The 14,037-nt window shown below is 55.3% G+C and overlaps 1 protein-coding gene across 2 annotated transcripts in view; it reads right to left on the bottom strand.

Annotated features, from left to right (window-relative positions):
* Positions 1 to 2,303: 2,303 nt before the first annotated feature.
* Positions 2,304 to 14,037, bottom strand: part of SH3RF3 (SH3 domain containing ring finger 3) — a 315,735-nt gene continuing 304,001 nt past the window's right edge. For both annotated transcript variants that reach the window (XM_012737611.3, XM_076001083.1), the window contains 2 exons: positions 11,806 to 12,140; positions 2,304 to 5,395 (listed from right to left, as the gene is read on the bottom strand). In XM_012737611.3, coding sequence (XP_012593065.2) covers positions 5,227 to 5,395; positions 11,806 to 12,140 — 504 coding nt within the window. In that variant the 3' untranslated portion in view covers positions 2,304 to 5,226. The remainder of the gene's footprint in view (positions 5,396 to 11,805; positions 12,141 to 14,037) is intronic.

The raw sequence follows: 14,037 nt of genomic DNA, 5'->3' as shown, positions 1-14,037 counted from the left end.
GACTGTGAGGCCCAGCCGGGCTGGAGCTGCTTGGGAAGGGGTAGCCCCGGACTCCCCCAGCTGCTGTCTCGGAGCGGTACAGGTCTCATGGGGTGCTGTGTCCCACCTCGACATCCAGGGACTTGGCAAGAGGAGGGGCATTAAGACCCTCCTTCCCGCTTCTGTTCCAGAAAGTGCAGAGCAACGGCTCCCGGCCCATCACCATGCACTGCGTGGCCCGTGGGACTGACACAGACTCCTCCCCGGTGTCCGCGGGCTATTCCGGCCCTTCCTCTTGTCCCATAGCAGGATGGAACCACAGCTCTGCCTAGAGCCTGGCCTCACACCAGGCATTAGGCCTGGGCTGCCTCGATTTCTCCTTCTATACGACAATATGATAGGAGCGCCCAGCTCGTTTGGTGGTTAGTGCTGACAGCAGACAGTTGGCTGTCATAACCGTCCTTCTAGTATGGTCAGAAGTCCTGGCTCTGCCCCTTATTTAATTCAAAGTGAATACTAGAACTTTTCAGAGTCAAAATTTCACCTGTAAAACAGGGATGATAAGAACCACACTTCAAGAGCTGTTGTAGGATTGAGATGGTCCATGTGAAAACTCTATGTAAATAAGACTGTGAATCGCCTCCCTTCCCTCCAGGCCCTGGCCTGCCTCACCCCTCTGAATACCCCAGGGGGTCTCCAGCCCTCTTGGCTCCCTCTCCCAGGAGCCTCATGAGCCCCCTGAGGTGTCTGAGATTACCCATCCGGTCCCTCGGCCAGGTGTGTGCGGTCTTTGCAGCTCAGCCGCCAGTGGCTCTCACCCTCGCTGCTCACCCCGCAGCACTCTGCGTGGCTGGGGGAAGGGCCCGCCCGTGGAGATGTTCCCGGGGAAAGAAGACCCAGCGTTTTCCACTTCAGGGACATGGCCTTGTCAGCATCGGGTAGAGGCAGGGGTGCCAACTCCTGCTCTCAGAATCCATAGGGACTGAGGCAGCCCAGTTCACTGATGGCTGATGAGAACTGTCTCTGTTGCACAGGCTGAACAGTTGGGCCACCCTAACACCTTTCTCCCTGTGTTAAGGCAAATTAGTCCTGTTTGCTTAGTGAGCATGGATTTGGAACACGGGGAGTGGGGTTTGTGATTTGAATGTAAAATGGCACCAGGCCCCGAGGGGTTGCCATGTGGTCTCACAGTCAGGATATCTCTGCCCAGCAGACTGGCTGCATTGGCCTGCCAGCCAGCCTCTCCAGATACATTGTGATGGGCACTGCCACGTTTCCTCTGGACCTCCTCTCCCCACTCTCTTCTGCTGGACATAATATTTCTACAAAGGGGCAGACGTAGGTTTAGTGGCCAGCCTTTGAGTTGGAAGAGCAGACCTGAGTTTGAGTCATGGCAGTCCATTTGAGCTGTGCAACCCAAGGCAATTCATTTAACCTCTTCTAACTCTGATTGCTCATCTAGCAAACAAAGGTAAGAGCACCTTCCACACACACTTCCTTACCATAGTGCTGGGCCCACACAGCCTCCCCTGTAACTACCCCTGCTGTGTTACTCTTATACAAGTTCATTTAATTTTTTTAATTAAAATTTTTTTAGAGATGGGGGACAGATCTCAATATTTTGCCCAGGCTGGATTTGAACTCCTGGGCTCAAGCAATCCTCTTATCTCAGCCTCTTTATTATCTGGGACTACAGGTGCCTGCCAACATTCCTGGCAAGTTCACTTAATTGTCTCAGAAGAGTAAAATGGCTCTTTGCTAAGCATCCTTGCAGCTCAAGTATAAATATCTGGGTGCATGTCTCAGCTAAGAGGGCAATGGAAGCCCATTTCAGAAAGCACGCTGTCCCTGACACTCTGCAGCTGTCAGTCTGTCTGATTTGTGGGGCTCCCTGCACCCACATCTTGTGCTGCAGAGAACAGCTCCCCATGGCTCGGGCACCCCCAAGACTAGAGAGACAAGAGCAGGTCCAGGAGGCTGCTTGTCATGAGGTCAACACCACACACTTCTGGCTGACAGTGACGTGAATAACTACAAGGGAGGAAGGTGAGTCATCTACAGAAAGTCCCCTTGCCTTCCAGGGGGCCAGCCTCTCGCTCCTGAGGCCCCACTCTTATTGCCTGTGGATCTCCAGTGTGTGCTGGGTGCGGCCACCTGACATCACCACTGCCACGACTCCTGGCCTCCTCGATGGCCACTGCCCTGATACAGACCCTGCGTCCCCCATATGTGAGCACGTGCCGACAGGCTGTCCCTCCTACCCAGGGCCCTCACTCGCAGCCTCTGCCCAACCCCGCTGCTCTTCATCCAGACACAGGCCTCTCCGTGTTCATTTTTATTTAAAGACTCGGAAACACAGGCATCATAGTTTGACATTACTGTCAAGTCTTCCAAAACCACACGCTGACATTTGTGTAGAACAGAAACCTTGGTGTGTGTGTGTGTGTGTGTGAACTGTGCAAAGTACAAAGGATCTCAGTCAGTCGCTGAGCTGTGTCGGGCGCCCAGCCTGGCAGCCACCTTGGGAGGACGCAGGACAGTGCCCGTGGGCTGCCCTCCCGCTGCCCTTCCCCGCTCCCTGGGCCCCTGGTGGTGGCCGTGCTGGCTCCTTGGGGTGCACTGGCGTCATTTAATCATGGCCATGGACTCTACTGGGCTCCTCACGGCAAATCACCTGGGCCACCAGATGCCACCGCACAGCTAAGATGTGTGCAGTTGTGAGGCCAGCATAGAACATGAGGGTTTTAGGCAAAGTACAGCCAAAACGGGGTGTCCTTTGAGGCCAGATGGCCTGGAGGAAAGAGCTAATTCTACTCCTGCTCTCGCCTGCAGACTGCATCGTCTCAAAGGCTGCAGGGCCTGAACGTGTGTAGAACACTCAGCGCAAGCACCGCCCGTGGGCCTGCCCCTCTCTCTGGCAGCCTGGCATCAGCTCCCAGAGCCCTCGCAGAGCAGGCCCTGGCCCTGGCTGGGCTCACGGCATCATTTTCCCCCCAAGGTGGCACCAATGCCCACCCCTGACTCTGCCACGACAGGGGCGGCTGATGTCTTCCAAAGGCACAGGGATGCTTGCCCAGCTCTGGCCCGTGAGGTGGGGGTGCTCGGCCTGGGGCTGCCGCCTCAGCCGCCGTCACTAGGTGCTGAGCACATCCCTGCCAGAAGCACCAGAGGAAAGAAGGTCCGAGTAAGTCTATTCTGTTGCTTGTGCCCTTGTTTTTTTAAAAAACCTTTTTATTCTTTGGAGACTTGAGTTAGTCTGGTTTCGCTGGAGAACATGTGTATCACTCAGGGTGTTAATCTGTGCACCTCTTTGGTGACAGCATGAATTTAAACATGCACAGGATCTTTGTGCATGGCCACTAATTTGGCAGCAAAGGTAAATAGATACCTTCTGGTTGTCACTCACCTACAGGGGGCCCTGTGTTTAAACCAGATTTTTTCTCCGATTCTGGACGAATTTCTCAAGTCTATGAAATGTGTTCTCATCTAGAGGGAGGAAAGAGCCTTTCTCCAGGTGTCACTCCCTCGTGCGTAGCCACCTGGTGGTGACAAGTAGCCAGGCCATGTCCCCACATGGGAACTCTGAAAATAAGCGGCCCAAATCTCAAAGGCTTCATGCTGGGAAAGAGAATGTGTTTCTGGAACTGGTTGTTCCCCTGAAAACCTGTGACACCCCTAATGTATTCAGCCTCATTGAAGTCTGAGTGGTTTTTATAAAAATCTAGGTAGACAGAGGGGTTACGCATCAAGAATTTGAGATGACAGAGTGTGCTCCTAAGGTGTGACTCTTGAGAACAAAACTATCCTGACAGGGCCCCTCCATCAGTGGTCTGGGGAAGCGAGCTGTGGCACCTGTCACCCCACTCAGGGGAGGTCCCAGGACCAGAGCTGCCCTTCACCCTCTCCCGCCCTCCCCTCCCCGGGTCCTGCACGGCTGCGGAGGCGCAGCCAGCCCTGTTCTCAGTGCACCTCTCGCCTCTAGCAGGTGAGGGTTTGTGCTGTCTGATCGGGGAGCAGTTATTTATTTTTTAAAAAGAAGGGAAAAAAACCTTTGCAAGGTGGTGACCTGAACTATGGTACCAACTGCCCGTTTTGATAGCAAGAAATCCTATTTTGAGAATGCTAATTGCAGTCATTCTCTCTGAAGCAATGCAAGGAAGAATCTGCCCTCCTGGGCTGGGGAGGACCCGTGTGTTCCTTCTACCGATACACAAAAGGACATTGTAGTGGCCCTTTCTCAAAATGTTTCCCGGTCTTGAATAATCATCATCACTGTCTAGACAGAGCATGGGGTTTTGGTAAAGGTTTAGAGAAACAGGCTGTTTCCAAACTCCCTCCAACCACCTAAAGGGATCCGCTCCCTCCCCACGGAGCGGTAGCGGCACCGATGTGGAGGAGTGGGCTTTTCAGCCGCTCCAAAATTCATATGGTAAATATAAAAACCCTGCCCCTTTGATGTCGCCTCAGACATTTTTTCTTTCAAGCTCGACCAAGTCATTACTAGTTTTACAAAAAGGCAGCACCAGATGTATGAAAAATAGGCAACGTCTGACCCATTAGAAATATATAAAGTCGAACAGCTTCATGTGAAAAAGATGTCGTAAGAAAGAAGCAATGCAAAGGGTCGGTGGTGGTGAAACAGAGAGTGTCACTTACAATGCTGGCAGGAGACAAAGCCACACCGGATTCTGCTCCAGACCCCGACAGGAGGAGCCTTGTGGCGGGCCTTCCGCGGGATTCCAGAGCCCCAGGCCATGAACACCCTTGCTGAGTGGCTGGGCGGCAGGTGACTGAGGTATATAGAGAGGTGACAGCGATCTGGGCCCCATGGGAAGCCCAGGGTGGCCAGGCGGGCATGGGGGGGGCCATCCCCAGCACTCGTGGCCTGATGCCCACCACGCAGCCTGCAGCCCTCCTGCAGCTTCCGACCTTGTGCAGGCAGCAAAGGAGGGTGCCACGGCGCAGCAGGAAGCCACGGCCACGACGGGCCTGCAAGGGCACCTTCTCTTTCACAAGGAGCTTTCTTTACGGTTTGCACAGAGAGGTGGGCCTCTCGTGGAAGAGTACCGCAGGGTGTGCTCTACGTTGGGGTTGTGGGCAAAGACATGACCTTCACAGCCCTGGCCCCTGCCCCAGGCCAGGCACCTGGAGAGGCCCCCGACCCTCAGGGCGGCCACAGCACCCTCTCCTTGTGCCCTGGGGCTTCCCGAGGGCCCCCCTCGGGGAGCCGGGGGACAGCACCGCTGCTCAGAAGCTCTCCACGAAGCTGCCTGGGAAGAGGCCGGTGCGGCCGTTCCGCTGCAGTGTCCCCTTGTACCAGCCGTCCTCACGCTTCTTGTGCACAAACACAATGTCGCCTTCCTTCAGCTCGATCTCCGCCTCGCTCTGCGGTGGGTACGAGACCACCACGCGGTACCTGGGGGAAGACACGCACTGGGTGAGCCCCGACCGCCAACCTCTGCCCGCCCTGGGCCTCCCCCTTTTCCTCCGTTCCTTCCCTCAGTGTAAGTGACTGTCGTTTGGGGTTACTTTTCCCACTTCAGGAAATTTCTATTTATTTTTAATTTTTCCAAAATTCTTTTGAATTTTTTCATTTTTTAATAAACAAATGTAAAAAGGAAGTTTCCCCTTGCGTCTTTTCCGACACGGATCTACAATGAAGCTGGACTGTTTCAGCTCCGTGACCAGCCCTGGCCCTGCACAGCCCCCGTCTCACACCCCCTCCTGCCCTGACAGCCCCCAGCACTGGCCTCCCAGGGTCCCCGGGAGGGGCTGGGCAGGGCAGGGCCCTCAGCTCTGTCCTTCTCTGTCCTATCTCACCTTCATGCCCCTGGGCTCTTGTCCCCACCTCTCCAGGTGTCCGTTCTCCCTCTGACAAGCAGCGTCCTCACCTGTGCCAGCCTCATAGGAGGTCGAGTCCCCCATCATGTGGGAAAGGGGCTTTGATCACTTTTGGTTAGATGGTTATTTTTAAATGTCCTCCCCAGTCATACGAGGTTGTAGCCTGAGTGCCTGTACTGGCTGAGGTCCCCTCATCAACATCAACCGGCCACTTCTCCCCACAGCTCATTTCCACGAGACCCAGACCCCCTGCAGCCTGGGGCTCTGGTGGGCACAGGCCCGAGGGCTCCTCCAGGCTGTGGCAGGTGCTCCGGGGTGTGGGACCAGGGTCCAACCCTCCAGCCAGCAACTTTCGAGGCCCCAGAGCCTCGCAGACAGCACAAGGCGGCACTTAGCATAGCACTGACCAAGATTCTCTCCTCGGCCAGACCCTAGCGCGGCCCCTCTGAGCCCTTCTCCACTGGGCATCGCCCTGGCCTATAAAGACTTGGACAGACACAAACATAGTTTCTAACAGCTCAAGGCCAGACCCCTAGGAGACCCCAGTTCCCCTTAAAGTGCCTTCCTGGGAAACCTCCAGGCTGTCCAAAGGATTGACCGTCTGTCCCGCACACCTGGGGACGGGCCCTGTCTGCAGCCTCTGTGGGAGGGTGTCGGCCTGGCTTCAGTGGCCGGACCCCTGCGTCCCCTCTGTGACTTTCCACTTCCCTGACTCTCCTGAGCCCCCGCTGCCCTCTCCCTGCTCCTCACTCTCCCCGGAAGGTGCCTGGCCACTGTGTGCAAATCCTGCTGGACTCCAACCCCCGTGGGAAAGTTTATTCCACCCCTGATCAGGAGCTGCCCCGACCACTGTCACGAGTGTCTGGCTGTGTCTAGGTTTGACAGGACACACACACACACTCCGCCCCCTACACCTGTCTTGTGAGCCTCAGAGGAGGAGGAACCTGGCTAGAAAGCAGCTGTGCTGCCCTGACGCAAGCCTTCTGCCGAAACACCGCCAAGGGCAACCAGCGCGGGCCCTTGTGCCGTCGGTCCCCGAGGCCCGGCCTGGCCGGAACCTCCCCGTCTGGCCCTCGGCTGCAGGCTCTGTTGCATGCTTACTCAGAGTGTGGCCCGTAGACTTCAGGACCCCTGACAGATCCTGGGGCCTCTCCTGGACCTACCTGGTATGACCCAGGGGACCGGGGCCAGGGAGTGTGGCTTTTCTACAAGCTCTATGAGTGAACCTTTGCTTGCCGATGTCTGAGAAGCAAGGTGCAGAGTGCAAACCGTTGGAGATGGGAGGAAGACTTCACCCTTTCTCACCTGGCTTGCTCCCAGGGCCTGGGGGCCTGGTCTCTCTGGCTTGGGATTGAGAGGCCATGGCATCGGGGCAGCTGGGGTTGGCACTGGGCTCAGGAAAGATGTGCAGACAGAGGAGACCCAGGCCCAGCCCTGGAGAGCACACGGCTGTGGGCACAGGGCCCCAGCCTGCTTCAGGCCCGAGAGAACAGGGGGTGGGGGCAGGGTCCCCAGGCTGCTGTGGGGGTGTGTGGTGCTCCTTCTCCCTGAGGGAGCACGGCCAGCCAGGCCACGGCCCCAGCCCCGAGGTCTGGCCAACTCTGAGTGCCTGGGAATGTCTGCAGATGCGGAAGGGTTGGATGGGTTCCCAGGGCTGTCCGCTGGCCAGCCAGACGAGGCTCTCAGGGACTTGGAGGCAGAGAGGAAGGAGGTGCCTCTGCTCTCCTCCCAGCCCAGCATCTCTGCAAGTGCTGCCTGCTGGCCTCCTTGAAGGAGGACAGATGGCCACTGGGATGCAGCCAGCAGTCTGTGAAATCAGACAGCATGCATGCACACAACCAGGGCTGCGAGAGCCCACAAGGACCAGTGCCTGTCCTACCTGTGGCTTTCTGCCATCCTCCACCTCCTCTGAACACCTGCTCCTCTCTCTCCTCCCCAAGGAAAGAAAGGAAGGCAAAGGGTGAGATGATTTCTCAGACTCTGAATGCAAGTTTTGGCTTTTGCCTCAACTGCCAGATGTGAAACAAACAAGCAGCTTTAAAAATGTAATTTGTTAGAAAGAAGTAATTTGGTGCTTCTGAGCAATTCGATGATTTAATGAGCCCAGATGGATGTGGGCTGAATTTATATGAGACAAGCATTTAATGTTTCTGTCCAGATCATTCCAAGACTCTGAGCTGTTCTTCCTGCTGCATGAAAGTAACTGATACAGCCCATCACAGAAGCACAGGGCCGTCCGTGTGAGCAGCGAGGATGACAGCTACTCTTGCGTCATGATTGTGTGGTGTCACACATCAGCGAGCCACTCTGCCCTGCTGAGGATAATTGAGGTTATGTCAACCCCACAGATAATTTTCAGACAGAAGGCTCAGGGAATCCAAATGGTCAACATCATAAAGAATTCTTATTATTGCATTGATTATTGCTGCCACTGGCTCCACGTGTGATGTCTGGGGTGTCCCGTCCTCCTCTGGTGCTGTCAAAGTGGGCCTCTGCATGGCAGCCTTCTCAGAGCACTTGCTTCAACACGGCAAGTGAGCCTCTGATTTGGGTATGTGGACACTAAACTATGATGTCAGCACACGTGTGAGTTGCCTGTTGCTGCTGTGACAGATGACCACAAAATTAGTGGCATCACACTAAGTTCCCTGTCTTACAGTTCACTAAGTCACAAATCCAACAGTGTTCCCTGGGCTAAAACCAAGGTGTCTGCAGGGCTGGTTCCTTCCGGAGGCTCTAGGGGAGGGTGGGTCCTCTGCCTTTTCCAGCCGCTGCATCCCTTCTCCGGAGGCCTCTTCCGCAGTCTTCAAAGACAATGGCAGGTAGAGTCCTTCTCATGCCATGCACTCTGACCTCTTCTGCCCCTTCTTCTACTTGTAAGGACCCTGTGATTACACTGGTCCACCCAGGTAACCCGCCCAACCCCCTTATTTTAAAGCCAGCTGGTTGGCAACTTAAATTCCATGCATCTGCAACAGATTCATGGCTTTTGGGGATGAGGGCACAGACATCTTTGGGGACATTATTCTACCTACCATAACACACAATGGATCCAAGCAAAACACTTTTAGATCCTAACAAAGGCAAATACCTCCCAGGCCAGCCAATGCTGAGGAGGAACCAATTGGGTGTGTGAACACATGGGAAAAGGACTGTGCCACTCGAAAGGGGAGTGGGGGTACCCTGCAGTGTTGGTGGCATCATATGTATTATTCTCACATATGTCACAGCATGTTATTGTTATGTAGAGCATATCATATATTACTGTTGTTGTTTGTTGTGCACTCATAATTTTGCAGGTATTGATCTAGGTGCCTTACAAGAATTACACCTGTCAGGTGCGTATTATCATTGCCACTTCATGTGTGCAGACTAGGACTCACAGAAATGAAGAGGCTTGTTTGGGGTGAGATGGCTGATGGATGGCAGGTGCCTCTTCCTGCTCCAAGCCAGCAGGCAGCACCCAGAGGGTGGGGGGGGGGCCTGGCCCCAGACCAACTCTGTGACCGGGTCCACATTTGGAAATCACAGCTGCAGCCCTACTGGGGACACTGAGCATTAGGCACTTTTAACCTGATGCCATGTGATGCTCATGTCTGGAAGCTGCATCCCTCTTATGAATTTCCCAGGAGCTTCCAGCACTCTGACGCCCTGTGCACACTGTGTGCTCAGATGGCCCAAAGCATGGGTGTCTTGGGAATGGATCAGTAACCAGCCCTCTGGTTTACTCCGAGGGTTGGGGTGTGGCTCATACAGGTCTACTCTGCAGGAAGGACCTCCCTGGAGGGAGGTGTCCACGAAATGCCCCTGGGTGGCCTCCCTCAGAGAAGCTCCCTCCGCAGGAACTTTGACCTGAATGTCCTTCCTCTGACTTCAGAGGACAGCACCTCCCGCTGACTCCCAGATGCCCAATAGAGAAGCGGTTGAGGCCGGAGGAGGCTGTGCACAGGAGGTGCCCAAGAAATGCAGGCAGCAACAGACTCATTTCTCCTTGGCATTTCTGGGGTGGCATCACACTAAGTTCCCTGTCTGACGGTTCCATGCTGCCCTCTCGCCCCATTCCCACCTTTGTCATCACAAATGAGCCGTGCACACTTTAGCCCTCATGCATCTCTAACAGGTGAGTGCACAGGGCCCCAGCGCAGGGACCCCTGGGGGGACCACCTGGGGGCTGCATCCCAGTCCCTCCCTCCCCCAAAGTAAGCCCACAAGTAAGTTCCATAAATAGGCCTGCAGGGCAAGAGTCCAGCCATTTTCTGGAGCTGTCCCAGCCTGAGGCCAGCGTCTCTGGGGCCACACCCTCAGCCCCAACGTTTGGGCTCCAGGCCGAGGACAGGTGGTGTTTCTGCGACTCATTAGCAGTTTGGATTCAGGCTGTGTTTTGAACACACTTCTCTTTAACAAGCTCTGTAGAGCACTTGGGGACAAGGAGGTCGCCAAGAGTCTCTGGGTACAAATAACCCCTGTGTAGATGGAACTTTTGGAGAGTGGAAGTGATTCTCTGCATTTTGCAATCAGATTTTTTAGAGCAGAATCTTTCCAGACCTTTTACTGGAGACTCTGGCAGCCACGTCTTTGAAGGTAGATTTGAGGGGTCTGGGGAGTAGGACCCCAGGGGAGATGTGAGAACAGCTGTGAAGTATTTATGAGTCTGTCACTGTCACGGGCCAGCAGACCAGCTCTGTGACGGTCTACACTCGGAACTCACAGGCAGCTGGTGCTGGTCCCAGGGAGGAGGGTGGTTCTGAACTGGCAGAACTGCCCCATCACAAGAGGCACCTGGGGAGGGGAATTTTAGGAGGGGGAGGAGGAGAGAGAGAGAGAAGGAACCGAAGAGAGAATGTGTCTGTGTGTGTGTTTGCATGTCTATATGCGTGTGGCGTGTGTCTGTAGTGGTGTGCATGTGCATTTGCGTGGTGTGCCATGTGTCCATAGCCTGTTTATCTGTGTGCTATGTGTGTCGCACAGTGTGTGCGGCGTGTGGAGAGAGTGTGTGTGTGGATGGGGTGTGTGGTGTGGTGTGCCCCCGGGGGCTGGCGGGGAGGGCACTCCGCCATCGCGTGTTGCTGTGCCTGGTGCGGGTGGACGGGAGGTGCTGATGGTCTCTCGAGGACCCAGAAGCAGACGCTGATGTTGGGCAGGGCTGTGACATGTCCACACCGTTCACACACTGAAGACACTGGGGTCCCTTGGTGGGCCCTGTGAGTACGGGGGGCTGCTAGCCATGCACCCCACAAAGGGAGGCAGCTCAGGTTCTGGGCTCTGCAGTCAGAAAGTGCTTGCCTGAATCTCTGGCTTGGCCTTTTTCTGAGAGCTCTTTTAGGACGCATAACTCAAATGGGGGGACCCACCAGCCAGACTCGAACCCCTGACCCCAAGTAAAACTCAAGCATCTGTGAGTCCACAGCCCATGGCCCTGCTGGGCTGTGTCGCCTCTGCTGGACTCAGCTTCCGGACCTGTAAAACTCTAGGCTGAACCTTATGATATTCCCATTAATAGTAATTTAACAGACTATATACCATTGAAACCAATTTCAGGGTAATGTTTTATAATTCTAAAATGCCAGAGTGGGCAACAATCCAGAGGAGCCGCTCTCTGAGCAGGGGGCATGTAGGCCCGTGGGGGACTCAGCCCAGGGGCCCTCTCCTGGGTGGCCCAGGGTTGAGGGGACCTGGTCCCCTCACCAATCGATCTCTTACTATTTGCACTCAGAATCACTTCGGTTCTGACAAATTTCCGGATGATTCCCTCACAATCCCAAACTCAGGAACCACATGGATTTGGAACATGAAATACACCCCAGTTCCCAAACCCATTTCATTGGCGGCTCACCACCCAAGCTCAGGGCAAAGCTGGGTGACAAGGGATGCCAGGTGAACCTCCTCCTCCAAGAAGCCCCATTGTCCCCATTCCCCAAGGTGGCTCTAGCCCTCAGAGGCCGACCCGCAGCTGGCCCCAGAGGATGCAAGCCCGCCCTCCCTTACCTCTCTCTGGGCAACGGCTTGGGCTCAGGGCGCAGGGCAGCCATGCAGAGAGGCGCCTGCCGGGAAGGGGACGAGGAGAAGTTCAGATCCAAGGAGCCTGCCTTCCGGTGCAGCGGCTCCATCCCCACCGCCCCCTGCATCTCGCTCTCTATGGGGCAGGAACCTGCCCTGCCATGGAGGGACAGCGAGGACACTTCGGGGCCCACCGCGCCCTGCAGCAAGGCGTCCACTGCCGCCTGGGGGTCGTGGGTCGGGGAGACAGATGGTGGGGAGCGCGACTTCTTCTTGGTGGATGCCCCGGCTAGAAGCTTCAGGAGCCCGCTCTTCTTCTCTTTCTGCAGAGACACACAAGATTGAAACCAAATGGATTGGTGCTTTCTGCTAAGTGCTTGTGCCGTTAGCAAGAGAGGAAACTTTAAAGACAAAACTCAGGCCAAAAGCTTGCTAACTTGTTTCCTTCCTCTCCTGAAACCTGGCAGAAGTGTCCAAAACAGACCACCAGGCGCTTGGGGGAGGCCGCCGATGTGTGACCAGAGGACGCTGTAGGACAGCCGTCCTGACAACTTGCCCTGGCACTGCAGGACCCTGGCCCAGCCTGGCAATGTCAGTGGCCGTGTCAGAGGAGCCAGCAGTGCATGTGGCCTACTTCCTTCTCACGCAGTTTTCTAAGTCGACAGCTCAGGTGTGGCTGCAGGGACCAGGTGGGGCCTGGTTCCCTAAGAGGCACTCCTGCCCCACGTCTCCCTCCTTGGACTTCCTCAGGAGGCCTGGCCCGCAGCAGGGGCTCCCAGTAGCGGGTGGCCTTGCTCCCAGGGGACCGGTGCAATGTCTGAAGACATTCGGGTTGTCATTGGCATCTGGTGAGCAGAGGCCAGGGATGCTGCTAAACATCCTCCCATGCACAGGACAGGCCTCATGGCAGTTACCTGGCCCCAAGTGCCACCAGTGCCGAGGCTGGGAATCCCAGGTCCACGAGGAAGACCGCCAGCCAGGATGTGCAGAAGGAAGCAGGTCTGCCTGGCGCCCAGGCTCTGGGCTTGCAGCCCCTCTTCCTCGCACAATAGCAGAGAGACCCAGCAGTGGGCTCGAGTGCCACATCTGGGCCGTCTCCTGCTGCCTCTGTCTCTACATCCTGCCCCTATCCCCGCCCATGGGGCCAGGTGGCTGTTCATGCCCTTCCAGGCTCCCTCTAGAATAAAAGCCTGGGGAGGGCAGAGGCCATGTTTATTTTGTTCTCGGCAGAATCCCAGGGCCTAGTCTGGTGGCTGGCACACAGCAGGCACTCAGTGTGCGTTTGCTGAATGAAGTGAGCTCACTGTGCAGGCTCTCAGGGTCCCTCTGGGGGAGCCCTTCTACACCTGAGCAGAGAATAGCCCCAGCGGGCAGACGCTGGCTCCCAGGGCACCAAGGGCCCTTGGGCCTCCGTGGGCTATGCAGTTGAGCTGGAGATAAGGGCCTGCCATCCTCCCGCCAGGCCCACGAGAAAATTTGCAGTCATTCCAGCGTTGGCTATATGTCTGGGAAAAGGGTGGGGTGGAGAACTGTGATGGACAATTTTCCTGTTTCAGTTCTCCAGGATTTAATATGACTGATCATTTTCTTAATTCGACTTGGGCAAACACTGATGTCATGGCTAGAAAACCTTTTCCAAAACATTTGCCTTCCAGGACAGAATTCTGTTCATGCCTGAAGCATCCAGTTATTATAAATTGCTGTGGAATTCCCAGTACTAACAACTGTCATGCTCAGGATTTCACGGAATATGGATATAAACACTCCAAGCACTTCCCTGGTGCCGCCCCATGTGAGGCAGGTAAGAATTAGCTACGGGACACTTTGCATATGCCGGGGAAAGTCTCACAGATTGATAATATTTGGGGTCAGCACTGTGGGACGGTAACATTTTAAGAGATGCAATTTAGGGTCTATCTGGGCTAAAAGTTTATGTTAAGGAAAGATGGATTCGCTGGTTTTCTTTTGGGACCAGGAGTAAATCAGCAACATTCCTAAACAGGGTGGGATGGGGATTTGGCATCCCTGTGATATATATATATATATATTTTTCTGCTTCCCTCAGCAAACTTCCCCGAGCATTCTGCCATTTCCATTTGCAGCTTACACTCCCCTCTCCTGAGGGGATCACTTTTCACCCCAGCGACTCCTCTGAATGCTCTGAACGGTCAAGGTCCAAGTCAGTTCGGCCATGAGGGGAGGAGGGAACCAAACAGCCTG

This window comes from Microcebus murinus, chromosome 3 (genome assembly GCF_040939455.1).
Source record: "Microcebus murinus isolate Inina chromosome 3, M.murinus_Inina_mat1.0, whole genome shotgun sequence".
In the NCBI taxonomy this organism is placed as follows: Eukaryota; Metazoa; Chordata; class Mammalia; order Primates; family Cheirogaleidae; genus Microcebus; species Microcebus murinus.
The sequence above is the reverse complement of the archived record's forward strand: the minus strand, read 5'-3'. Positions and strand labels throughout refer to the sequence as shown.